This window comes from Gracilinanus agilis, chromosome 4 (genome assembly GCF_016433145.1).
Source record: "Gracilinanus agilis isolate LMUSP501 chromosome 4, AgileGrace, whole genome shotgun sequence".
Taxonomy (NCBI): Eukaryota; Metazoa; Chordata; class Mammalia; order Didelphimorphia; family Didelphidae; genus Gracilinanus; species Gracilinanus agilis.
In genome coordinates, this window is record NC_058133.1 from 174687433 (window position 1) to 174713870 (window position 26438).

The following is a 26438-nucleotide window of genomic DNA, read 5'->3' on the forward strand; positions in this document are numbered from 1 at the left end:
TGGGGGTGCTGGTGTGGTGAGCAATGCTTGAACTTTATTCTCATTTGAATTAGCTGAAGGTTGGAATAATATCCACACTCAGTCAGCTCAAAACCTACCTTACCCCTATAGGTAAGTATAAGGGAAAGGGGAGTAAGAAAAAGTGGAAAGATGGACAAAAAGGAGGGTGAATTTGGGAAAGTGGTGGTCAGAAGCAAAACATTTATGAATAGGAAAAGACTGAAAGGAAAGAGAAGGGTAAACAGATAGAAAATAAGATAGAGGGAACAAACAATTATTAATGATAACTGTGAAGATGAATGGGATAAACTACTCATCCATAAGATGTGGAAAAGGACAGTAGTGGATTAAAAAATAATATTCCATAATATGCTTTCTATAATAAACACATTTAAAGCAGGGTAATACAGAATAAAAGTAAGAAGCTATTATGCTTTGGCTAAAGTAAAATAAAAAAAGAGAGAGCAGCCATGACCTCAGACAAAGCCAAAAAAAAAAGCAAAAATTGATCTAATCAAAAGAGATAAGGTAGGAAATTACATCTTGGTAAAAGGTACTTTAGATGATGAAACTATATCAATACCAAACATATATGCTTCAAATGGCATAGCATCCAAATTCCTAAAGGAGAAGTTATATGAGTTATAAGAAGAAATAGACAGTAAAACTATAGTAATGTGGGACCACAACCTTCCCCTCTCAGAAATAGATAAATCCAACAAAAAATAAATAAAAAAGAAATTAAAAAGATAAATAAAACTTAAGAAAAATTAGATATGATAGACCTCTAGAGAAAACTGAGTGGAAATAGAAAGGAATGTACCTTTTTTTTCTCAGCAGTATATGGCACTTTCACAAAAATTGACAAATAAAAGGGCACAAAAACATTAAAACTGAATGTAGAAAAGCAGAAATATTAAATGTACTCTCTTTAGACCATAATGTATTAAAAATTACATTCAACAAAGGGCAGCAGGAAGACTAAAAATTAATTGTAAACTAAGTAATCTTATCTTGAAGAATAAATGGGTCAGAACAAACAAATCATAGAAACAATCAATAATTTCATTAAAGAGAAAGACAAGGAGACAACATACCAAAGTTTATGGGATGCAGCCAAAGTTGTACTTAGGGGGAAAATTATATTTTCAATGTTTACATCAATAAAAGAGAAAAAGCAGATCAATGAATTGGGTATGTAATCTATTTGTATCTTCAGCACTTAGCAGGTGCTTAATAAATGCTTTTAAAATTCATACTCCTTATTCCCAAATTACCTTCAACAAATAACAGTCTGCTATCAAACAGTATGGACCAGTAATGGGCAAATTACAGCCCATGGGCCAGATGGGGGAGGGGGACCCTGAAATGTTCTATCCTGCTGCAGGACATTATTCCTAATCCAACGAATACAATGAGTAGGATACAATACAATGAAACTTCAAAAGAGTTGCCTTAGAAACAGACTGACAGATGAGCATTTACTTTCTTTTGGCCCCCTCTTTAAAAACTTTGCCCATCACTGGTATAGACAACTATTCTAAGTCTGCCCCCTTTGGTAGCCTGGCTTGAGGGTGGGGGCTGGCACTTTGCACTGAGTTAGAAAATCTTTGGATCATATCTTTGTTCCCAATGTACACTGTTTCAATAGCAATTGTGTTTAAATAAGCATATTTTAAAATATTTCCTAGAATCAAGATGCAATAAGTCCAAAATCCAAATATGTGTCTTTACTCTATGATGTCATGTCCCTAACACAAGTCAGTGTTCATAAATGACCTTTTAATTTTCTCTTCAAAAATAGCTTTAAAAGTTTCAGAACATGCTGACAAATGTGACAAAAATGTAAGGGCTAGCTAGAACCAGCTAATTCGTAACCACATATTGTACTGTATATCAGATTATTGTTCAGGATGGAAACTGGGCCTTTTGGGACCTATTCATATTCATTAAAGTGCATTTTTTGTAGCTTTGATTATGAATTGTGCAGCTATGAATGTGCACCCTACTGGCTTTCAAAGACAATTGATATGCTGTGTAAACTTACCCTTGACTCAGCACTGTTTCTAGGGTCAGTTATTTCAGCTCCTATTAAAGGACATGGGGAAAGAGACTGGTTGATACAATTTCTACACTGTAAGAAGCTGGTTAAGGAACATTCCTTCATATTCCAGATGGCATTTAAAGATAAACCTGTCTCCATTCCTATAAAAGGTAAAAAAAAAAAAATGAACCTTTCAGAAATGCTGGGCTGCTTTTAAAATACCAGAAGTAACATCTCAGTTTCACAAATTAAAATTCTAATTAGAATGTCTTTAAGATATTAATACTGAGTAGTAATTATAAAGTTATACTGTTAGTAGATAAAATAGATTTAAAAACAACTTTAATAAAGAAATAATAAAAACTAAAAGAATAAATTAGTTTCATGTTTCAAAAAAAAATCCTATCCTATATAAAATTGAGAAAGCTATTGTGAAATTTTTCTACTTTCATAATTACCAAACCCCATCTCTTTCTTCTAGGTTTACACCCATTAAATGTGAGGAAATTCCACTATAAAAACTGGCTATAAAACAGACTAACTTCCTTTGCTGTAGTTTGGATGTGCTTCCATGGATCATGATCCATGAGCATAATTCTATTCCCAGAAGGATATTTAGACCCACTGCCATTAAGGGGAAAAAAAGTTTTGAAAAAAATGTCTTACTTAAATAGGAAGGGTCAAGAACCATATTAGGGGAGCTATGTGGCCATTCAATAATGTTACCTTCATTCTTCACTGTAGTCTGAAAAACTGTTAGGGTGGTTTTCAAATGGCTTAGAGCAATGCTATCACTGATGACATAGAGCATATTTTCTTCTTCTGACCTGCCCTTTAATTCATTTGAGCATTGACAAATAGAATCTATGACACTGACTTCAACATTTAGGAAGAGTCTCTGGATTTTTGTCAGTTCAGCATTCCTGGAAAAAGCTTTTTTTAGAATTCCTAAGAAGAAAACAAATTTAAAGAGATCAAGAAAAAAGAAATCACATTGTTCCTAAATTTGCAAGACCCAAACAATTAGATTTTTTCCCTTTTTACTTATAAACCAATTTTTTACAGGATCACAGAATTTAAGTGCTGGAAAGTACTCCTAGAGACACTTTAGACTAACTTCCACCTGAACAAGAATTGCCTCTAAAACATAGCTCACCTGGGATCATTTCCTTGAAGACTTACATGAAGTAGAATTCATTATCTCCCCTTGTGGATAGCTGTAATCATTTGAAAGTTTCCCCTTATATCTAGCCTATACCTGACATTTTACAATTACTCAGTGCCCTTAGTTCTATTCTCTGGGACCAAACAGAACAAATCGAATATTCCACATGATAGCCCTTCAAAAACCTGAGGACAGTTATCATGACCCTCTTAATCCTTCTTAGGACGAAATACCTAAGTCCTTTCAACTGAGCTTCAGATGGTATAGGTTCTAGGTCCTTCACCATACTTGTTGCCTGCCTTTGGGATACATTCCAACTAATCAGTGATGTCCCGAAAATGTAAAACCTGAACATGGTAAATACTACAGATGTGATTTGAAGAGGACAAACTACAATGGACCTAGCTATCGTTTCTTTACTCCTAGAAGCGATGCCTCTTGGAATGAGCTCCAAGATTGCAGTAGTTTTCTTGGCTACAATTTCAAATGCTGACCCCTATGAATTCTTGAAGTCTTCAAAAACTCCTAGAAATTTTTCAGATAATTTGCTATATAACTGTGTCCTCCATTCTATTCTTGTGAAGTTGAATTTCTGAATATATCAACCTTTTCTTTCTACTGAATTTGATCTTAATTAGTCCAGGCCCATGTTTTGGTATGTCAAGGTCTCTTTTTATCTCCTTTCACCCATTATATTGGCTATCCTCCCTACCTCTGTGTTATTTGCAAAATTGATAATCATATTATCCATGTTTTCATCCAAGTTTTTAATAAAAAATGTTACATGTAGATAAGAGAAGGAATAATAGAAGGAATGCCAATAAGTAGCTCATGTGGGTTTTGGCTTACAGGTCTCATCATATCACAATCACTCTTCCCACTACCCCTGGCTTCTCCATTCAGTGAATTCTAGTGGTTCCATATAGCCCCCAGGATCAAATGTGAAATCTTTTGGTTGGCTTTTAAAGCCAATTATACCCTGGCCCCTTTGGACCTTTCCAGGTCTCTTATACCTTATTTCTCTCTTCACATATTCTGCCATGGAGTGACATTGGCCTCCTTGCTGTGCCTCAAATAGGTTGTTGCATCTCCTGGTTGCATTTTCAGACTGTCCCCTAGGCCTGGAGTACTCTCTTCTTGTCACTATCTCCTGGCCTCCTTCAAGTTCCAGCTATAATTCTATTTTCTATAAGTTGGAATTTTTTTCTTAATCTCCCTTAAGCTAGTGCCTTCTCATTGAGAGCAGGGACTGTCTTTTGCTTTTCTTTGTATCCCCAGTCATCCAATTTCTCTGTATCCAAGGTTTATTCATATATAAAATAGTACCTAACATTAGCCCAAGTGGTAAATTTGGAGTCCTTAGATATTACAATAATTGGAGGAAAGCCACACAGGGAATTGAGTTGATCTTTTATGATTTAGGAGGAAAGATGGAGGAGAATCATAGAGAATAAGAAGGTATAGAGGAGTTGCAATTTGCACATTTGTAGTATCTACACTATGCAAGCTTCATCTCTAGAGGATTGGCCAACAGACCAGTAGTTCTTGAAGCAACTCTATCAAGACACAAAAGGGTTTTAATCTATGTTGGAGAAGGTGTATCCAAATGAAGAAATCACAAATTACTAAAATAACTCAGACCATGCAAAGCTAACTAGAAGTAACCCAACAGAGCCTCTAATGACGAATTATTTTTCTCAAGTCTTGGAACCTAACATAACGGAATAATCTTATTAAAACTATTTGTAGAAATATAACTCAAACATGTTGACTTATCTCTTGGGGGTAATTACTTTGCCTTACACCTTGATGTAAACAAGCTGAAACACTCCTTCCTGAGATCTTTCTCTGTGAAGGAGGTACAGACGTGTCACATTGTAAATTTGACCCAAGGTTAAATTCATAATGATGAGACCCTGTCACTATAGGTAACATCTACCTTCAAGGGTCTTAAATGAGTGAAAGGTTGAGTGCTACCTGCCACAAGTCCAGGAAAAAATCAGTAGTACTAAGGGATGTTAATAGACTTCATTATTTTATATATTCAAAGTCATTTCCTTTTACTCCAAATCCAGTTCTCTTTCTACTCTTCCACCCATGAAAGCAATGTAGGATTGCAAACATTCTCTTCTCTGTACCCTTGGAGAGACAGTGGTACAACTCAGCTTGAGAGATGGCAACTGTGACGAGGGAGGTAATATGGTTCAAATGGTGGTGGAATGAGATCATTTCATCCTCCTAGATAGAAAAGGGGGGAAGGCATTTCCTGAGTGACCCTAGGATCCAGCCTCTTATATAAACATCATTCTTGGAAAATGCCAGCTTCTTGGAGAGAGAAGCATATCTGTCTAGCACTCCTACTATTCCCTCCAATACCCAGAAGCTAGATTAGAAGCAAGAGACTAAAGTCACAATATGGAGGAAAAAAAGACTAGGACTCTGTCCTCAATTCTTGTCATATTTTGGGAATACTCTAAGAAGGATGGGAAAATGTTGTTGCTTCTCAAGTAACCAATCACAAAGTTGATTTCCCTATTGGGGAAGGCCAAGTCCTCAGGGTAGTATGATAAGACTAGCAGCAGCTTGCATAGGACTCTAGAATGAGAAAAACTCCAGACTATTGGAGGATTGCCCCTCTAGGTACTCCAAGTTTCTTTTCTTTCTCAAGAGTAAAAATCACGAGGTGGTGTAATGAGTATGGAACAGGATAGGCCCTGAGGAAAAGTGCAACACACTAGAGAGGGAGAATAGCATTGATTATTTAAGTTCTACTTTGAGTTCTTTATGTGTGCTTTCTGCATATTCTGTGGCATGGAAGAAAGAAAGACTGTTATCTTAAGTGTGGGCATGGGAGCTGGAGCCAAATTTAAAGGCAACTTTGAGTAGGGGTTTAAAGAAGTCAAAGAAAGAATGATTTTTTGGAATGCCTCCAAGATTGAATCAGATCCATCTAAGACCTCAACTTAGGGCACCCAACCATGTGTTATTTCAAATATAGTCTCTCAACTTCCCCTTCCCCCTTTCATTCCATTAGGGTAAATGGAGGCTCAGAGTATGCAGAGAAACAAGATTAATTTGAACTACAATATTAAAGTATATTAAAACAAGTGATGCAGTATAGTGGAACGAGCCCTGGATTGGAGCAAAAGCCTTGGATTTGGTTCCCAGTTTTGCAACTAAGTAGCTGTATAACCCAAGGGTAACACACTTTACCTTACTAGGCCAGTTTCTTCATCAGTAAAATGAGAAGTTGGATTGGATAAGGATTTCTAAGGTCCTTTCCAGTTCCAAAGCTCAAGGATTATTTTAACAGGAATGAATATGCCAAAACAGCATCTGAATACCAGTCATTATTATTTTAGGAGTAGTGTAATGGAAAGAGCATGAAGTCACTTGTCAGGAGAACTTGGTTCTGGTTCTAGCTCTGCCACTAGTTAGCAATTTTATCTTATGAAAACCATAATACTTTGCACATAGTAGGAACTTAATAATGTTGAAATTTGAATTGTTTAATTTATTTGTGTCCTAGAAAGAGATTTTCCCTCTTCTCAGTCCTAATTTCAACTCATTTTGATGACACTTATATTTCACTTTCTGGCATGCTTAAAGATGTTTTAATATCAAAACAATTAATGGATTCTTAAAATCTCCCCCACCTTTCTTTAGACCTTGCTACTGCTCCCCCTTAAGCTATGGTCCTATCATTCTCCATCCTGTCCACTACCATGCTCTTTGAAAGAACAGTCTACTTTAACTGCCTTCACTTCCATCCTCATCCTTAATGTCCCATAACTTTACTTCCACTTACACGATTCTACTGAAATTGCTCTTTATCAATAGCCAAATCCAAGGGCTTTTCCTGTTTTCTTCCTCTGAATTCTGTTATGCCACTGCATATATTCTTCTAGCCCTTTCCCCTTGGCTTCTGTGGTAGCATCTTCCTGTGTTTCTCCTCATATCTCTGGTTGTTCTTCTTCCTCTGAGGACTTAGGGGTAAACCTACAAGTTCTGTTCTACATAGGCCTCCTGATTTCTTGCCCGTTCCTAATCACTCTTCAGTCACCAACTCAAATGCTACTCTCTCCATGAAGCCTTTCCTTCATACTAGTTATCTGTGCATGACGTCTCTCCGTACTAGACTGAAGACTTCTTTGTATGTTGCCAGTGACTTTTCCTAAGTGTGAATCCAAGCATATCACTCTCTTACTCAATAAACTCCAGTGGCCTGAGTCAAATGTCTCAAGGATAAAATATAAACTCCTCTGTTTGGCTTTTATAGCCTTTCACACAACCTGGCCCCATTCCAGTCTCATTATACATTTCTCCTTTTCCTGCAGTCTATGGTCCAGACAAATTGGCATTTTCTCATTTCCTCACACACTCCCTCCTCACCTTTGCCACAGAGTATCTCTTACTTCCTTCAGAACTTAGCTCAAGCACCACCTTCTACACAAAGCCTTTCCCCATGAATAAAAAAAAGGGATAATTAAGCACTTAACATAGTGCTTAGTGCTAGGAGATAGAGGGCAGAGCAAAACTGTCCCTGCTCACATACAAATAGGGGGAGGCCACACACACAGGGGGCTTAGCTACAAGTGGGATAAAAAGACCTTTAGGATTCAATGGCAAAGCAGATGGTAAAGCATGCCCTTTAATGTCTCATTTCCATAAATAAAACTATCTGTTAGTGACATAGAACCATCTGACGGTGCCAAGTACTTTGGTGGAGAGAACATTCTTTTGTGTCCAATAGCTGTGGTTGTGGAGGAGGCTGAATCGTAGCACCTGCAACTCCCCAGTCTCACTCCTCCCCCCAACTGCTGGCAACCTCCCTCCCTAACTACCTTTTTAGAAATTACCTTGCCTTTATTTTTATCTGCTCTGTATCTGCTTATATGTGTGCATGTTTCCTCTGCCAAAGTCCTTGAAAGCTGGGGTCGTTTGATGCTTTTGTCTCTGTACACCTAATACTTAGGGGCAAGAAGGAAAGCAGGTCCTGAATGTATTTTGGAGACCAAAATATAAATATTAATCCAAACAAGCTTTTGCACAGATCCTACCTTTCACTTTGGGTAATAATTCTGCTCCACAAGCAATACAGCAAAGTCCTGACTTGCAAGGCTGGTTACTTGTGTCCTTTCACAATAGACAAGAGTAATACATTAACTTCAGAAGTGATGTTTGACATCTAAGTACATAGATCATAACATTAATGAAAAAATAAGCCCAATTAAAGTAATATTCCAACCAAAATTAAATATTAAATTTAAGGGGTTCATCCTGCTGGAGGCAGATATAAATTTGAATCAATTTTCAAAGCAGGGATTCTTAATCTGCTATCTATGAAACTTTAAACATATTCTGATAAGTCTATTTTGACATAAATGATTTTCCTTGTCCTATATGCTTTATCTTATGTGTTTAAAAGCATTATTCTCATAAATATAGATTTCACCAGTCTGACAGAGGTCCGTGACACAGAGACACTTATGGTCTCCCTGATCTTAAGGCTTTTAAAGTTCATATTGATTTAAAAATACTAATTGCTTCTGGAAGGGGCAAGCAGCTATCTTGATTTATGTAAATTACAGGCTAGTTGTACAATTTAGTACTTTATGAAGGAAGGTCTAAGAGTTTAAATGCAGAGTGTGAGCTTGGAATACTAAGTGGTATGACCGAATAGTAATGATATGGATTTCTAGAAATCTATCTTGTTACATTACCATCACAATGAGCTAGTCTCAGAGCTAAGAGGATCTAGGTTCAAGTTCTGATTCTGACCCACACGTCAGGCTGTGTTGACTTTGGGCAAATCCCTTCACCTCTCAGGGCCTGAGGCTATTAAATTACAGAGAAGGTACTGGCCTACCTTGGTACAAGGCATTTTCTTTTCTAATGAAATTAGAAAGGCAGTCCCTATCTCTATAAAAAGGAAAAAGGAAGCAAGGAGCAGCAAGGTAGCACATTAGATAGAGAACCAGGCCTGGCTATAGGAAGACCTGGGTTCAAATCTGACCTCAGATATGTCTTAAAGTCACCTAACCTCTTGCTTAATCCTTACCGAATGTTTTCTGCCTTGGAATACTCAGTATCAATTCTAAGACAAGATAAGGGTTTTTGATTGTTTTTTAAAGGAAAACACAGAAATAAAATTGGGACAGGAATTAGACTTCTGATGTCAGTGTTAGAGAGAACTCCCATCAGGAGATCTCTGTCCAAGCTCTGCTGCTGGTGAACTGTGGTGGTTTTTGGCAAATCACACTTTCCTCTCTGACCATCAGCTTCTGAATGGGAATAAGTGCCTTTTCTACCTCACAAAGTTATACTGAAGATTATGTGGAGTGTTTTTTAACTGTATAGTGATATATAAGTATAATCTATTATCAAGCCTATGTGTGTAAAACGTAAATCTATGTAACATAATGGATGTATCTGTATGAAGTAGGCGTATAAAATATTTAAAAAATTTTAAGTATATAAATATAAAAAGTATGTAACATAAATTGGTATGTGCAAAAGTAATAATAGTAACTAAGGTGTTTTTTTTAACCCTTACCTTCTGCCTTAGAATCAATACTTTGCAGAAGGGCAATAAGGGCTAGGCAATGGGGATTAAGTGACTTGCCCAGGGTCACACAGCTAGGAAGTGTCTGAGGTCAGATTTGAACCTAGGACCTCCCATCTCTGGGCCTGGCTCCCAGTCCCCTGTGCTACCCAGCTGCCCCTCTAGTAACTAACTTTTATATAGGGCCTTAACCTTTGCAACATGCTAACATGTACTATCTCATCTGAAAAAGTAAAATGTTAGCTATTATAATTATTACAAACTGTTAATGCCTTGGACTTCACCTAGCTCAACTTTCTCATTTTATAATTGAAGAAACTGAAGTCCACCAAGGACATTTAGATACAGGAAGGTTTTGCCTTGTGAGTAGCAGAACCTAATTATTTTCCATAGCATAAGCAGCAGCAGCAGCATCCCAAATGCATGTCTACCTAGTTAAATACTTTATTCTATGTATAACTAATACACTTTGTACTTTAATCCACATCAGCTTCAATGCGAAATGATTTCACATTTGAGCAAGAAGTAATATTTGGTTTGGTTACCAAAATCGGATGCAAGACTTTTTAGAAATGAAGACTGAGGCCAAAAATATATTTTAGCACTTTATTGTAAAGGGCATTCTGTCTGATTACCTTATGGACAAGATCATTTATTCAGATAAACGTTCACATTGTTTTTTTAATCCAACCACACATTGTTTTTATTATTTTGCAAATGACCTATCTTATGGCATGATTTGTCTTGTTTTTACAACAACAACAACAAAAAATAAACAGATAATGGACCATGATCATCGTTAGGAAAATGGAATTTCTTTGAAAATCAAAATTTCTTTGAGTAGTCTTTGACAGGCATCTCTGTGGAGACCTTTGGGAAGAATCTGTGCCATGCCGCACCTTTCAGAGAAACTGTTCTAGTCAACACTTACTTTTGATGGCTAAGCTTCCAGGAACCACAAATTTCTCCAAGTCCTTCCCCCTCCCAAAATACATTGGAATTGGGCTATAACAGTTTGTTACAGAGAGGAATTTGGTATAAGGTAGATTGTCTTGGACTCTGTCCAAGAAGGTTTAGTTCCTGAAAGCACCTCATTATTAGGTGGTCTCACCAATAAGGTGATCCACTGGCATAAACCCCATGGATGTTATAACAAGGCTTCATTGTAGTTAACCTAGGAAGCCAAGCAGCTAATGGTTCTATCAAAAGAAATCTTAAGAAACAAATTTCTTTTTGTAGATACGAAAAATCTTATGTGATAGAGGATCATGTGCCTGGGACTTTGCTTCAATATTCATTTCCTGTAGCATCTCCCTTCATTGGTTTTCTGACTATTCAGCTCTCATTTGATATATGTTTTGGGATCCTTTTAAAGCTTTATCTTCTGATAGTGCTTTCTAATAAAGACACACATTTAAACACAGTAAATTATTATAATTAAATGTGATTAGAGGGCAAGAAATAAAAAATCAGAAATTCACTTAAGTTTAGGTGAACTTTCTGCTTAAAATATATTTGAAGTAGGTGTCTGAACAGAATTGAAGAACAAAAGTATAAGAAACCATCACTGACAGATGAAATGGGCATATAGTAACTTTTTTAAGTCATCTTATGTTAAACAACTTCAATTTGATGAAACATCTCTATAATGTTTTCCCCATGACTTAATATTTTGAGTGTTTTACTGCTGGAAAATACCATGTAAGAACCATTCTGTTGGAGAAGTCTTGTAATAATAATGTCTTATGAATTAATGGGCAAGAATAGAATGTAGTTTTTAGGGAAGATTTAAAAATAAAGCTTCACTCTGATGACAAGTAAAAAAACCCATGAGAATCAAATATATATAGTAGGAGCAAAAGGAAAAAAGTGGTCATTTATTTTAGACACCCATCCTAAAAAATCTGATGCAATGCTTTACCCTAAGATTCCAACACTAAGACATCTAGCTTTTATTCTTTTATGATTGTACCTTCCTTCCATGAGTGAAGCCCTTTCTCCAATGGATAGCTTTCCGGGTTCTTTGTCTGTATGTTCTAAATACTTTCAGGCCTTGAATAAATTCAGGATCAGATGGTTACTTTACACATATTGAGTATATAGAATGCAAATTATCTCAAAACCAACTATTTTATCTTATAAATCTCCTATAGCACCCTAAAATAAATCATCCTCTCTTACAATAGCTATAATTTACATGTAGTTTACAAAGCAATTAGTTATCCTCAATGAAAGCTATTGTTTCTCTTTTTATAAGTTAGGAAGCATTTGTTTTCTTGGGGCTATTTATAGAGTAAAAGAACATCCTTTTCTTGTCTTCTTGGCCAACTGCTTTATTTCAAGCAGTGAAATTTTCAATTTTAAACTTTCATCTTTACAGATGATGGTAAAAAGAATCATCAGGACCAAACAAAAAAGCCTGTCTTCACCAGAATAAACTGTTTATCTCTGATAACAATGCTTACATGAGATAGTAATTTTTTAACGCATATTATATAAATAATAATATCTTATTTAAATATTTGGGAACTTAAAAAGTTGTACCTAAAACAACAAAAATTGACTCTCCCATCCCATACTGCTCTCCTCTCCTACAGGCCAGAAAATAAGGAGAGATTCAGATCATTAAGTAAAGCTAGGATGATCACAGATCTAGAGTTAGAAGGGAACTCATAGATCATCTTGTCCAATCTACTCATTTTAAAGATGAAGACACTGAGGATCAGAGATAGGTAACTTGCTGAAGATAATTCCTAAGTAAGTATTACATAGCAGAACTGGGATTTGAATTTAGGAACTGAGACTTTCAAGTTTTAGTGCTCTTTTCACTGTAAAAAGTCTCTTTCACTTTTCTCAATATTTATTTTGTTAGAGTTGCAAGCCATTCCAACTCTTGCTATTTAAATCATGTTTTAAATGTTCACATTTAAAGGAACCCAGTGCAATTCTATTTTCAAGTTGGCAGTCTTTTAGAATGGTGAATAATCCAAAATTAATTTGTCAATTTTGAAAGTCTATATAGTTTATATATTGGATTTACATGAGTGAGGGCCTCTTCTAGGTCTAAGTTCTAGGATCCTATGAATGGTGGTGAAATTTTTACAAGCACATTCCAAATGCCCTCCCTGTGATCTCCATACAATATGGGATAGTACAAGAGCTCTAGGTTCAGTCAGGAAACTTGGGTTCTCATCCTAGCACAGCTAGGAACTGAGCCTGGACCATGTCCCTGGGACTTCCTTCTTCTGTAAATAGAATAGTTCTTAGGAAGTCTTCATTATTCTAGAAGTATTTAGAATTCCTCTTTGGGAGCTACCTGGATAGCCTATGGGAACATGTGTCAGAATATTTTCTAAGATGACAACGTGTCATCTTTGGAGGGAAACAGACTCAAATCATTCAATCATCTGTTGAAGGAGATTAGTGACTAAGTAATATTGCTTGGGCTCAAGAATGAGGCCTAATTATAATATAATAGGACAGATCTTGTGTGTTAACTGGTTTGAAGGCAATTCCAAAAGAGGAGATCCAAGCAAAAAGCAGAATTATTGGGATAAGGGGAAAGCAGACTTCAGAGTCTATCCTGATTGGAACAGGATATATATATATATATATATATTAATCCTTTATCTTCCATCTTAGATCAATACTATGTATTAGTTCCAGGGCAGAAGAATGGTAAGGGTTAGGCAATGGGGTTAAATGACTTGCCATGGGTCACACAGGTAGGAAGTGTCTGAGGCCAGATTTGAATCCAGAACCTCCCATCTCTAAGCCTGGCTCTCAATCCACTGAGTCACCTAGTTTCCTCCAAGTACATTCATCTTTTAAGGAATCTGTCAAAATCCAAATCTTAGTAGAATCCAAACTCTTAGTAGGATATCAACAAAATATAGGAATTTTTGCACTCAATAAACATCTGATAAGTGTTTGTTGAACTAAACGTTCCATCTAGAAAAAAAATCATAAAGATAACTGAGTTGAAATCCCTTACTTTACAAATATGGACATGGAAGCTCAAAGAGAAGTGGCTTGTGCTTTTAAGTTTTTCGTAGTCTTATGCATAGTAATGTGTTTAGTAGAGTGTAAGAGTTAAAAAGGTTTTGAGTCAGTAGTTCTGTGTTCAAATTTCATCTCTACTATTTACTTTCTATATGATCCAAGGTAAGTCACTTAACTTTTCAGTGACTCAGGGTCCTCATTTGTAAAATGAAATTGAATTAGATATAAAGATCCTTCTAGTTCTAAAATCCAAGACTACAAAACTTACTTTCAATATATTCTTTATAGGGGCAATTAGGAAGCACAGTGGCTAGAGCATCAGGTCTGGAGTCAAAAGGACCTAGGTTCAAATGTGGCCTCAGACACATCCTAGCTGTATGATCTTGGGCAAGTACTTAATCCTGATTGTCTAGCTCTTGACATTTTTCTGTCTTAGAACTAATACTAGGACAGAAGGTATGGGTTTTTAAAAAAATTTATTTTTTATAGCCAATAAGGGAAAAACAGGGTATCATGAGGAATTATTTTGGGAATCCAGAACCTTTAACTGATAAATAATAAAACTAAATCTCTTTGAACTATGTTTAAAGCTGTTATGTATAACTTTATATTATTTGATAAGAAATTTACCAGTTTCTTGCTCTGTAAGATATTAAAAAGCACATTCATGGTCTGAAAGGCACTTTTAATTTCGTGTAGAAAGAAAAAAAACCTTGAGGATTTAGAAACAAAATAATTGGGTATGAATCTCAGTTCTGGTATTTAATACTTGCATAGTCTTGAGTTTATGATTTAAGGTCTCTAGTCCTTAGGTCCTTATCGTTAAAATGAGGGGGGCTAGACCAGATGATCTTTAAGGTCCTGACCCAATCTAAATCCCATGATCAGCATCTATCCAATGAAAGAATACTTCCTAGAAAGCATCAATGTGTTTTCAGAATGATAATATGGCAAAGCATATTGTTTAATTACTATTCCTGATGAGGAATATTAAATGTTCATGGATTCTTTTAGATAGTATTTTTAGATTATTGGAAGCAAGTACAGAAATAAGTAGCAGCCTCTAAGCTGATCTGGCCACAAGGGGGCACATTCCAATTGTACTCGTCTTTAGGCTAAATTCTCAACTTGCCTAAATATGTTAGGGTTGAAAATTGAGGGGTCATTTCACTCTATGTCACTCAAAAGAAGTTTGTTTACAAACTCTATTGGTTTCAGTTTATTTATCATGCAAAAAGGGCAAAATAAATTTTGATTAAAAATACATGCTATTTTAAACTTTTCACAAGTTTGCAAAAGAGTTTGATGAAAATTTTAAAGAGTGAAGAAACTGCTCTAGGGATTACTGTTACATGATGTATGGTATTAACAAGTGAATCAGGATTGACACCCATGATAGAGGTATTCTCTAAATTTCATATATAAATATGAAATAAGAGAAGAAGGAATTAAAAAGATTTCAGTGCTAAAGTAAAATTAGAGGCAGCCGAAGAGAGCTCATACATCCAATACCATGTTAAATATGGAGTCTGTTTTGGCAAGAAATATTTTTTAGAAGATACTATTTTGCGTGCCTCACCTCAAAAAACAAACTGGAGAACAGTATAATATGCACTTTCAGGTAGAAAATATGAGTTTACAAAATCTGATGCCATTTTAAACAGTGATTAAAATTTAATTTGAAAATGCGGCTGCATTACTATTTTTTGGAAAGCATTTTTATCATTTATCAGAAGTAAATAAGTATTTAAACCGAAGTTTAGTCCAGAAATCTTAAACAGGATGGTGGTCACGTGCTGATATTACCTAAGGTATCCATTTCTTGAGTTCTTTCCAGCTCCTGGTCATGTGCGTTATCTGCCTTTACATGATTACCATCAACTTTCCATTCTTCATTTTGTACAATTCTATTCAACCTCGGATCTACATAATTTGAATCCATTCCTTTGGTACTATCAGTTTCCAAAAGGTTTTCTGCTATAACATAATTTGAATTCTCAGTCCTTTGAATTATTCCACTAGTTCCAAGTAGCTCTTCATTTTCCTCTGTGTCTGATTCTGTATCATCATAAAGTTCTGGTGTGAAATAAACAGATTCATCTTCTTCTGTTGTTTCAATATCTACATTTACAGTGGAAAATGCAGCTTCTCCACTTACAGAAGTAAGATCAATGCCTTGAGGGAGGAGAAGCTCTTCAGCAGGATCTCTTTTACTAACAGCATTGGTCCTTTTTGTTGATGAAGTAATGGTTTCTGATTGTGGCTCTGTGTCAAGTGATGTGTTTCCTGACAGAGATAAGGACTGGCCTCCATTAGTGAGAGAAAGACCAACTGTACTTTCCTTCTTTTCCTTTTTGGAAGGGAAAGCACTGAAGTCATGGTTCTCTGAAAGACTGTGCACAGAAGTGGAAGTCAGTGACTTAGAGGTAAAACATTTCTTTACACAGTTAGATACAGGGAAGTTATTCTTTTCTTTTTGTTTACTGAAAGTTGGACTTGTGGATCTTGAGATTAAAAAATTTTCCCTCTTCATTTTCTGGGGAGAATCTTCCAACAGCAACGAAACATCTATGAACATTAAGAAAAAAAAAAGATAATTTCAATTTCTTCCCTTTTCTTATATTGATCATTACTATATTATTAGTTGGTCACATTTTATACATAATTAAAAGTTACCTAGTAAATGGAGAATCAAAGAAAGTTAACATTGAAGATCAGCAATTCTAACCTTTTTATCTTATGGAGGTCCAGAGAAAGGAAACGACTTTGCCTAATTTCACAGTTTATCACTTTAAGAGTCAGGGCTGTCTCCTGACTGTCGATCTGGTGATTTCTATTTAGGATAGAAATAAAATATACAAAAAAATATCCTAATTTACTGCCTGAGGTTAATTGCTAGGCTATACTAACTATAACTAATGCAAATAACTATAACACAAGGCAGAATTTGGGTTGCCCAAAACAGAGATAATTAAAATCAGACAATTTAAGTCAAGAAGGCACCTTACATATCATCTAGTTCAACCTTTTCACTTTCCAGATGAGGAAACAGTGGCCCAGAAGTTAAGTGACTTTTCCAAGGTCAAAAATGAACCTTCCTCACCTTCCCCTTCCCTAGATCATACCCAAAAAACAATTGGTCATCAGCCTCTGATGATCTCTAATGAGGGCATACCCAATACCTCCTCTGGTTGACCATTCCACTTTCCACCTCTAATTGCTAGGAAGTTTTTTCCCTAAATGAAGCCTAAATTTGTTTCTTTGCAACATTTACTGGTTCTGAACTCTAAACCAAATGGAGCAAGTCTAACCATTCTTCTACACAAGAGTCCTTCAAATACTTGAAAATAGCTGTCAAGTTCTGAATCTTCTCTTCTCTAGGCTAAATAAAGTACCTGTAATATTTTCCCTCCTTGATTGAGCACTCAGGTCCTATACCTTCCGAGTTACCCTCCTCTAGACACTCCCAAGTTTATGTAGTGTTCTTCCTAAAATGTGACACAGAGAACTAAAAGCATTACTCTAGGTATGGACTGATGAAGGCAGAGGATGATGAAATGATCATCTCTTTGTTCCTAGAAGCTATGCCGCTCTTCCTGAGATCACATTCATTTTCTGGCTGTCATTTCACACTAATGATTCATAATAAATTTGCAGTTCACTAAAATCTTCATATCCCTTTTTAAAAAGATAAACTGCTATCTAATCATCCCTCTCTTATTAAAGCAAAGTAGAAGCTTTTCTTTAGAAGTAGCAACATCCTAAAGTGGAAGGACAACTGGCCGAGAGGTGAGAAGACTTGATTTGACTCCTGACTCTGTCAGGTACTATGTGGCCTTAAGGCAAGTGTCCCCTTCACCTATAAAATGAGAGTGTTGGACTGTGTGACCTCCAGGTGACACATACTTTTATTCTTGCTTGCAATGAGGTTACTTGGGTAACTATGTAGTTTGAGCTTCACTGCCATCTCTGTAGGAGCCTGAAGTTCCTGGTTGAAAGGTTCCCTTTCATCTTCTTCAAGAACATTTGATGATAGGTGAGTTGTTGATTCTAATAAAGATGTCAAGGACTCATCCTTTAAGCAGGCCACTTCTTGTACAGATGCATTACTATTTGGGGATGACACATCAATGATTTTTTGATGCTTTTTAGAAAATGCAGCCAAGGACTCCAGTGCACTCTCAAAGGTTTCATGGTGCTTAATCTGTTGACGAACCCATTTAGAAAGTCCTAGAAAAAAACAAACCGGGCAGGATAATCATGTTACAATATCAAATTATTTAAATGTCTTGATTATATTCTCAGAACAGAGAATGGGCTCTTTAATTCTTTTAAAATAGCATGTTTTGCTTTACAGAAATTCAGAATGCTTTATTTTGGGAAAGACAGATTATTCCACAGATAAATGTTGGCTTTTGTCATTGGAGAATCATAGGGGTTGGAAGAAGAGAGGGAGGATAACAATGTCTCCCACATCAAGTTAACTAAATCCAATTAATTATTATTATTGTTAATAACTATTGCTTTAATGCTTGTGAAACATTTTACATATACTATCTTATTTGATCTTCATAAAAACTCTATAAGACAAGTGCTATTATCATCTCCATTTTAAACATGAGGAAACTGAAGCTGGGAAAAGTTGTGACTTGTTCAGGATGGCACATTTCCTAAGTGGCTAAGGCAGGATTTGAACTCAAAAACTTCTCTCCCCAAGTACAATAAATACATCCATTTTACCACCTACCTTATTCACAGAAATTAATTAAAGATTCCATATTTTCATTAACTCTGTTGCTAATTTTCTTCCAAATACAATTGGATACCTGTATAATTCTGTGAATGTCAAAATTAGCATAGCTTTATGGGCCATCCATTAAAAAAAATTTCAGTAGAGTATATTTAGTTTGGGAAGAAGTGATTTGATCAGGGCTATATACAAATCCCTGCAATACACATCAATGTGTATTGTCACAAGAGACTTTTACAAGGTGTTGTTTTATATAGAATTGGATGGTGGGATACTTTAAAAAAAGACAGTAATACTGTTTTTTGGGCAAACACTTTTGAAAGTTGCCGTTATCCCAAGTCCAGGAGAAAATTAAATCAATATCACTAAAAGATGGTCTAGCTATATATTATTTCATTTTCCTTTGATTTCAAATTTTCCTTCAACTTTTTTCTTGCCTTAATTTTTCTATCAATACTTAATATGCTAGGAAAATTGACCTTAAATACCAATTAGCCAGAACATTGAATTTGTTTCAAGGCAATCAAATAGCTCAGTCAATAGAGTGCTGGTTCTGGAGTCAGAAAGACCTGAGTCAGTTATTAGTTCTGTGACCATAGGCAAGTCAATTAATTTTGGTTTGACTCAGTTTCCTCATTGTAAAATGGGGCTAATAATGGCACCTACCTCACAGGATTGCTATAAGGATCAAATGGGACACTGTTTTATAAAGTGTTTAGCACAGTATCTACCACACAGTAGCTGCTATATAAATGCTAGCTATCATTATCACTATTTTTATCACCATATTGTCTTTCCTGAGACATAAAAAGAAAACGAAGATGGTGTGACACAATAGGAAAAGTAAATCCCTGGTTCTACCATGTTGTTCAGTTGTTTTTCAGTTGTATCTGACTTTTTCATCCCATTTGGTGTTTTCTTGGCAAAGTGTAATGCAGGATTTATGAAAGATCTCTTATACTATATAGTCCCAGCTGAAACTGTCATATCCTGGGACTGGCACCTGCTGGGCTAAAGTTCCATTCTCCTAACTGCCAGGATTGCCTAGGGTAATTTTGCAAATGCAAGAGATATTGCATAAATCCTGCATTACAAAAGATACTGGAATGGTTTGCCATTTCCTTTTCCATCTCATTTTATGAATGAGGAAACTGACAGGGCAAAGTGACTTGCCCAGAGTCACATAGTTAGAAAGTATCTGAGGCTGGATTTGAACTCATGAATGAGTCTTTCTGACTCTATCCACCATGCCATCTATAGCTGCCTTGATGCTTCTGCCATAATTACTCTAGAAAACAATCATTCTATCATTGTACCAGTAGCATCTGTGCTGTTTTGAATAAATAATAATCTTTTAGCATCAATTTTCTCATCTGTAAAAGTTAATAGATGTGGAGATTGCTAAACTAGATGGCCTTTAGTCCCTGACAGCTCTCAGTCTATGCATATATGGCCCTATGAACATCTGACAGTTTTTCCACAGGCTTTCTGTATCTGAGAAAGGTTAAAAAAAATGCTCTGGGAGTTTATGTAAAATGTTGTAATTCAATTTTTCTTGTGACAAACTTAAACCATGAATTAAAATTTTAAGTTGATCTTATTTTAAATAAAGAAATGTGCAAAGCTAAATAAGAGTTTCCTTTCTGTTTTTCTTTATAGAAAGAATTGCACTAAGGAGAAATTTTAAATTCTCCCAACTTAAATGCATTTGAATATTTCAGTTGCCATTTCAGTTCTAGCTTTTGGTAAGGAGAGCTTGTATAAAGCTCTTGTTTACTATTACAAATATAAAGGAATCTGAGCTCCATCTGCTGACGAGATATCGGCATTCAAAAGCTGTTTATCTGCCCTTAGCTCCCTATTTCTCAGACTGAAATTAAGTGACTCCTTTTTAAACCACAGTGGGCAACAATCTAATATGAGAAATAAATTCAAATTTAATGTTGAGAGTTAAATTTTTGTGTCAGTCTGATTATTAATTAGAAATACAATGACTACATGGTTGGTAGATCTATAAAATTGTCTATCCATAATGAAAAGTGATTTCAAATTATGCTTTAAAAAAAAAAAAGGAAAAAACCTATGATTTGAAATGTCCTTTGACCTAGAGATTCTGCTGCTAAGCATGTAATCCCAAGGAGGTTAAACATAGAAATAAAGTAGGTCTCGATTGATTGGAGACTGGTTAATGAAATTGTAGTACATGGAAGTCATGAATTATTATTGCACTGTGAAAAGCAATGAAGATGATGCATTCAGAGAAAGATAAGACTTATTTGAAGTGATACACAGTGAAGTAAGCAGAATCAGGAAAATATAACTATGACAACGTAAGCAAAAAGACCAATAAAATTAAATTGAAAGCTGTGCAATTAAATGATCATACTTGGGACCATGGAAGAATTGAGAAAAGGCACCTCTGTCTCTTCCCTTCAGAGGTGGGGCCCAGTATTAAGGGGATGGAACTTCCTACATATACTATTAAATGAGGTTGATGTGGTGGCTAACTGTTAAACTGTCTTTCTTTTCCCTTTTTCTTCCTAAAAATTTTTGTTACAAGGGAACATTTTCCAGGGGGTAGGGATTGTATCTAGAATTATACTATAAGTTTATTATATTTGGAAAGGATTATAATTGGAAATGAATGGTCTAAAAAAAGGAAACTAAAATTTTAAAACATTTTTTACAATTCTAAGTATGAAATAATTTCAAAACTATATTATATAATATTAAAAAAATATATAAAATAATATAAAATGAGTCTAAAGTGAAAATTTAAGTTTCAATGGTAATGTAAAAAAAAAAAAGCAAAACAAATCTTTCCCTCAGCACTTCCTTAAACTCAAGTTGTATCTTCTCAGCATTAACTAGAACAAAATTTTATTGGTGATACATTGGGAAGATGAATTTAATAACTGCTAATTTGAACTAAGCAAAAACAAGAGTTATCTGCTTTCTCAACTCTCAAAAAAAAAATGCTTATCTTCTGTTTAATCATCCCCTGCCTCCTGGACAAATATAGCACCTTAAAACTGTTTTTGGCTATACCTCACTTAATCAGAAGCCACCTTCCCAGCAATTTTAGTATCTAGAACATACTCCAAATCTCAGAAAGGAGCACAAATCTTCTTTGAGCAGACAAAACATATCATAGTCTGTGACCATGTACTTTCTCCAAAGGCCCTCCAATTATCACTTGTTTTATATAACATTTTAATAGATCCTTTTATCTGTCTCCTGACCCATAAGCAGATTAGGCAAATTAAGAAAAGGTGCTAAAAGCAGACACACTACCAACAGTAAGTGGTGTTACTCTAATTTTGACAATATAGAAGCATACATTAAAACTACAAAAATCACAGCAGTCTGGGGTCATTTTGTCTAGTGGACATTCAGCTGATACTCTTGGTCACCTCAGCGGGGGGTCCGTAATTGATGTTTCTAATTGTGGTAAGAGCTATGCTTGCTTTGTGACACTGGGGACAGGGGCGGGGGAGAAGCTGCTGGAGCTGCAGCCCTCAGTCTGTCTCTTCCTGAACTTTTCCTTTTTTCCTTGTCCATCTTACTGCTCCTCTGCTTTGGAAGCCCTGACCAATGACTTGCATCCAGCGCATGGCCTTTGGCTGGTCATTTAACTTAAGAAGTACTTAAGAGACTTTTTAGTTTCCTGACATATGAGAAGCCCAGCCCAGGGAGGAATCGTTCCAGAGGTTATTCCTGAGCTCCAGCTCTCGGAGAGGACCTTCCTCCTGGGTTCCTGACCTGGTGACTGTGTAGACTGAGGAAAAAAGCAATTTTATATCCTTTTTAATGAAAAGGCATATGTTATTAATTGCGATTATCAAAATTGTTTTTAATGCATTTTTATAATCCACAAGTATGCCTCATTGCATTAAAAAAACAAAAAAAACAAAAAAAAAATCTTACCTTCTGTCTCAGAATCAATACTGTGTATTGGGTCCAAGACAGAAAAGCAGTAACAGCTAGGCAGTAGGGTTAACTGACTTGTCCAAGGTCACATAGCTAGGAAGTATCTGAAGTCAAATTTGAATCCAGGACCTTCTTTCTCTAGGCCTGACTCTTAACCTGTTGGGCCACCTAGCCGCTCCGTTCATTGCATTTTAACTGAGTTTAAATTGCTGGACTGAACCTAGCTTAGGCCTAATCCATAATAATAATCATGACCCTGAGTCATTAAAGAAGAGGTTAAATTACATTTAGTATAATGCATTTAGGAAGGCAACAAAGTATTTTATTTGTTTGAGAAATAATTTCATAAAAAATATTTAAAATAGGAAAAGTTGTGTCACTTAAAGGGGCAAGTCTCAGTTATGAGGAAAATTTATCAGTTTGGCACCTGCCAATCCCCTGTGAGTTTATCAAATCTTAGATCCTGAAAAGCTCTAGAGAACTAATCTGATTTTAGGTATGCTGAAAATTTGTTAATAGTCTCTTCACAAAGATTTCTTCAGAAACAGATGCTGCTTAAAACACTGGATTTTTCAAACAACATATTACAACATTATTATTAATTATCTTGGAGTTCCCACCTCAGGAAATGTTTTTGACACCACTAAATGACAAAGATTATTAATTCCATTATATTGTCAAATGAGGACCTTACCAGATGTATATCGATCTGGGTTGCTCCTGAAGCGAACATCAACTAAAATGAGAGCTCCCCAATCATTTTTGTGCCGAATACACCTATAGGAAAAGAGTGAAAAAGAAAATATTTAAGTTAAATTATGTGCAAGACTCCTGAGTTCAAATCTTGCTGTGGACACTTAGTAGTGGTGTGATCTGGCCAAGTCATTTAACCTTGTTTGCCTCAGTTTCTATCTGTAAAATGAGTTGGAGGAAGAAATAACAAACTACTCCACTACTTTTGCCAAGAAAACCCCACAAAAAGGGGTCACAGAGTTGAACATGACTGAAAACAACTAAACCACAACTAATGTGATGAAAAATTTTATTTGAATAGCTAGAAACATGGAGATAGCCCAAACATGTCAGTTACACATCCCTATAATGGAAATGGGCTATTAGAAGAGGAATGTAAAAGTTACCCAGGAAAATAGTTATACAGATAAACCAGATGTATCTTAATTTAAAAAAACAAAACAAAACAACTGTCCATTCTACCAATTCCTGATTTTACCAGGCTTAAGTGAAATAGTTTCTTTACAATAAGAGAATGAAATTAATATTTTTTCCCACAAAAACATACTCCTTAGTTCTAGTCTTTAAAAATCTAGACATATATGTATATTCTTTTAAACAATGTTTCTGCTTAAATGAAGTTTAGCCTGCCTATCTGTGAGTCAAATTTGGATCATAAGATTATGAGTTCCTAGATCTAGAGCTGGAAGAGATGGCAGAGACCCCTATTCCAATTTCCAAATTAACAGAAGAGGAAATTGAAATGTGGAGAGGCCAAGACGTCCAGTCAGAATGCTGTGAAAAAATGAAATTCTTGGTTTAGTCAGACTGAAGATGATTAGCCTAAGAGTTATCATGGAGTAGAATAGAGGTTTTCAAGAAGAGGCTGGATCATTATTTATTGGGCATATGGTAGATAAGAATCCTGTTTAGGGAAAGGTCGAAGTGATTCAATCACAAATCCATGAGTCTTTCCTTAACTAAACTTCTTTACTTTGGATAATTTTAATTTTATGTTTTTGTTTTATGTTTAATGTTTTATGCTTATTCTGTATGGTTTTTTTTTCAGCAATCACTACCAGAACATAAAATGCAAAATTTTTTGGTTGTTAAAACTCTCAATTGGGGTTTCCTTGGGAAAGATACTAGAATGATTTGTCATGTCTTTCTCCAGCTCACTTGACAGATGAGGAAACTGAGGCAAAGAGGATTAAGTGACTTGTCCAGGGTCACACAGCTTACTTGAGGCCAGACTGAACTCAGGAAGAGAAGTCTTCCTGACTCCCATCCCAGAATTCAGTTGTGTCAAACTGTGCCAGTCAGCCAGCAAGCTGAAAAATGTTTTTCACAATTTCTAAACATTAACAGCATTCAAATTAGTTTTATTTTAGTCTCTAATAGAAAAATGGAATTTATACTAATTTTACGTTGAGTGAAATTTTGATGAAATTTTGAATGTTCCAGGATAGGAATAATCTAAAGGAATTTTATGATTTAATGTTGATTAATCCTATAAGCACAAAAAAATCCTTTTTTCTTTTCAACTTTTCTTAAAAGATTATGATAAAATATAGTAGCATACTTTACTGCCTTAAAAAGTACTGTGCACTGAACATTAATTGATCTTTCTTTTCTGATGATTCAGCATTTCGCTAAACCCAAAGTTTCAAGGTTATACTCAGGAACATCAGTTCTCATTAAGTAGCACTAATTCTACATATACAGATGGTGTAGAAGATTGGATTGCATCTGAACTGATCCCAAGACATATTTCAGAAAATATTTTTTTATATATACATATGCTTATTATATTTTTAAGATATATTTTTCCATTTTATGTTTTTACTTATGAATATTTTTACTTTCCCCCAATTACAAGTAAAAACTATTTTACTTTATTTTATTTTTAAACCCTTACCTTCCATCTCAGAATCAATACTGTGTATTGGTTCCAAGGCAGAAGAGTGGTAAGGACTGGGCAATGGGGGTTAAGTGACTTGCCCAGGATCACACTGCTAGGAAGTGTCTGAAGTCATATTTGAACCCAGGACCTCCCATCTCTAGGCCTGACTCTCAAACTACTGAGTCATCCAGCTGCCCCATAAAAACTATTTAAAATTTTCATTTAAAAATTTTTTTGTTTCAAATTCTCTTTCTCCCTTCCATTTTTTCTCTTCTCCCTCCCTCCTTAAAAAAAGGCAATCTGATAGATTTTTAGTATATTTTTAAAAAAAGAAATAGCTTGCATCCTTTTAAGTGTAAAAAAATTTTAAAAAAATGTGTAACTGCTCAATGTTGTAGAGCACATAATATTATCACTTTTATTTCAAATTAATTATATAATCAATGGGTTTTTTTTCCATTCACCCTACGATTTTCCCTGGCTATTTTTCCTTTCTCCTTACTACTTGCTACCCTCTTGTGCTTTTTCTATACAATCCTGCCTCTATCTTCCTTCTCTACCAGCTACTTTTCTTCTTCCCTCCACAGTCATCACCTGCGACCTAATATTGTCAGAACTCACCTTTTATGGTTCCTTGCTTGCTCTCGCCAACCAGTATACTTCCTGGAGCTCCAATGAATATTGTTTAAACTTTCCCCTCAAATGCTACATGTTAACAGTCTTCCTATTACTATTAAGGGAAATACCATCCACCTAATCACCCAGAATCTGAAACATGGTGTCATGTTCATTCCATACTTGTATTTGCTTCATATAACCAATGTGGTGCCAAGTCTTGTTGTTTCTGCCTTCCCAACATACTTCAAATGTCTCCTATTCTCTAGTCTTTTAGCCACCATCCTCATCACCCCACTCCCAAACTATTCAACACCAACCAAGCCTGTTGGTTATTCTGTCCCTCAAATCTCTCCCTACTTCTAGGTCATTGTCTACTTTATTGGCAAGGTGATTTTCCTAGACACATCTGTTCATGTCACTTGCCCTTTACTCTGATTCAAATTCCAGAGGGTCCTTGTTAGGTCCAAAATTAAATTAAGATTTTTCTATTTAAAGCCGGACACAAATTGGCTTGTTTCTACCTATCTGGTCTTCTTAACACTTTGTTCTTTTCCATGCACTCTTATGTTCCAGTGAAAGTGGCCTTTGTGCCCATCTCCCAGCACCATATATTTTCACTGGTCTCCCCTATTCCTTTAATTCTCTCCTATTTTATCTGCATCTCTTGGCTTTCTTCAAGACTCAGCTCCATACTACCCTCTGCACAAAGCCTTTTTTGATCCCCCTCTC

General features: G+C 35.6%; 1 protein-coding gene across 1 annotated transcript in view; it reads right to left on the minus strand.

The window, feature by feature from the left end:
- Positions 1-15468: 15468 nt before the first annotated feature.
- The window catches only part of BRIP1 (BRCA1 interacting helicase 1), a 223362-nt gene continuing 212392 nt past the window's right edge, over positions 15469-26438 (minus strand). Inside the window, exons 17-19 of the mRNA XM_044671629.1 lie at positions 23151-23233; positions 17683-18006; positions 15469-16344 (exon numbers count right to left, since the gene is read on the minus strand). Coding sequence (XP_044527564.1) covers positions 15566-16344; positions 17683-18006; positions 23151-23233 — 1186 coding nt within the window. The 3' untranslated portion in view covers positions 15469-15565. The remainder of the gene's footprint in view (positions 16345-17682; positions 18007-23150; positions 23234-26438) is intronic.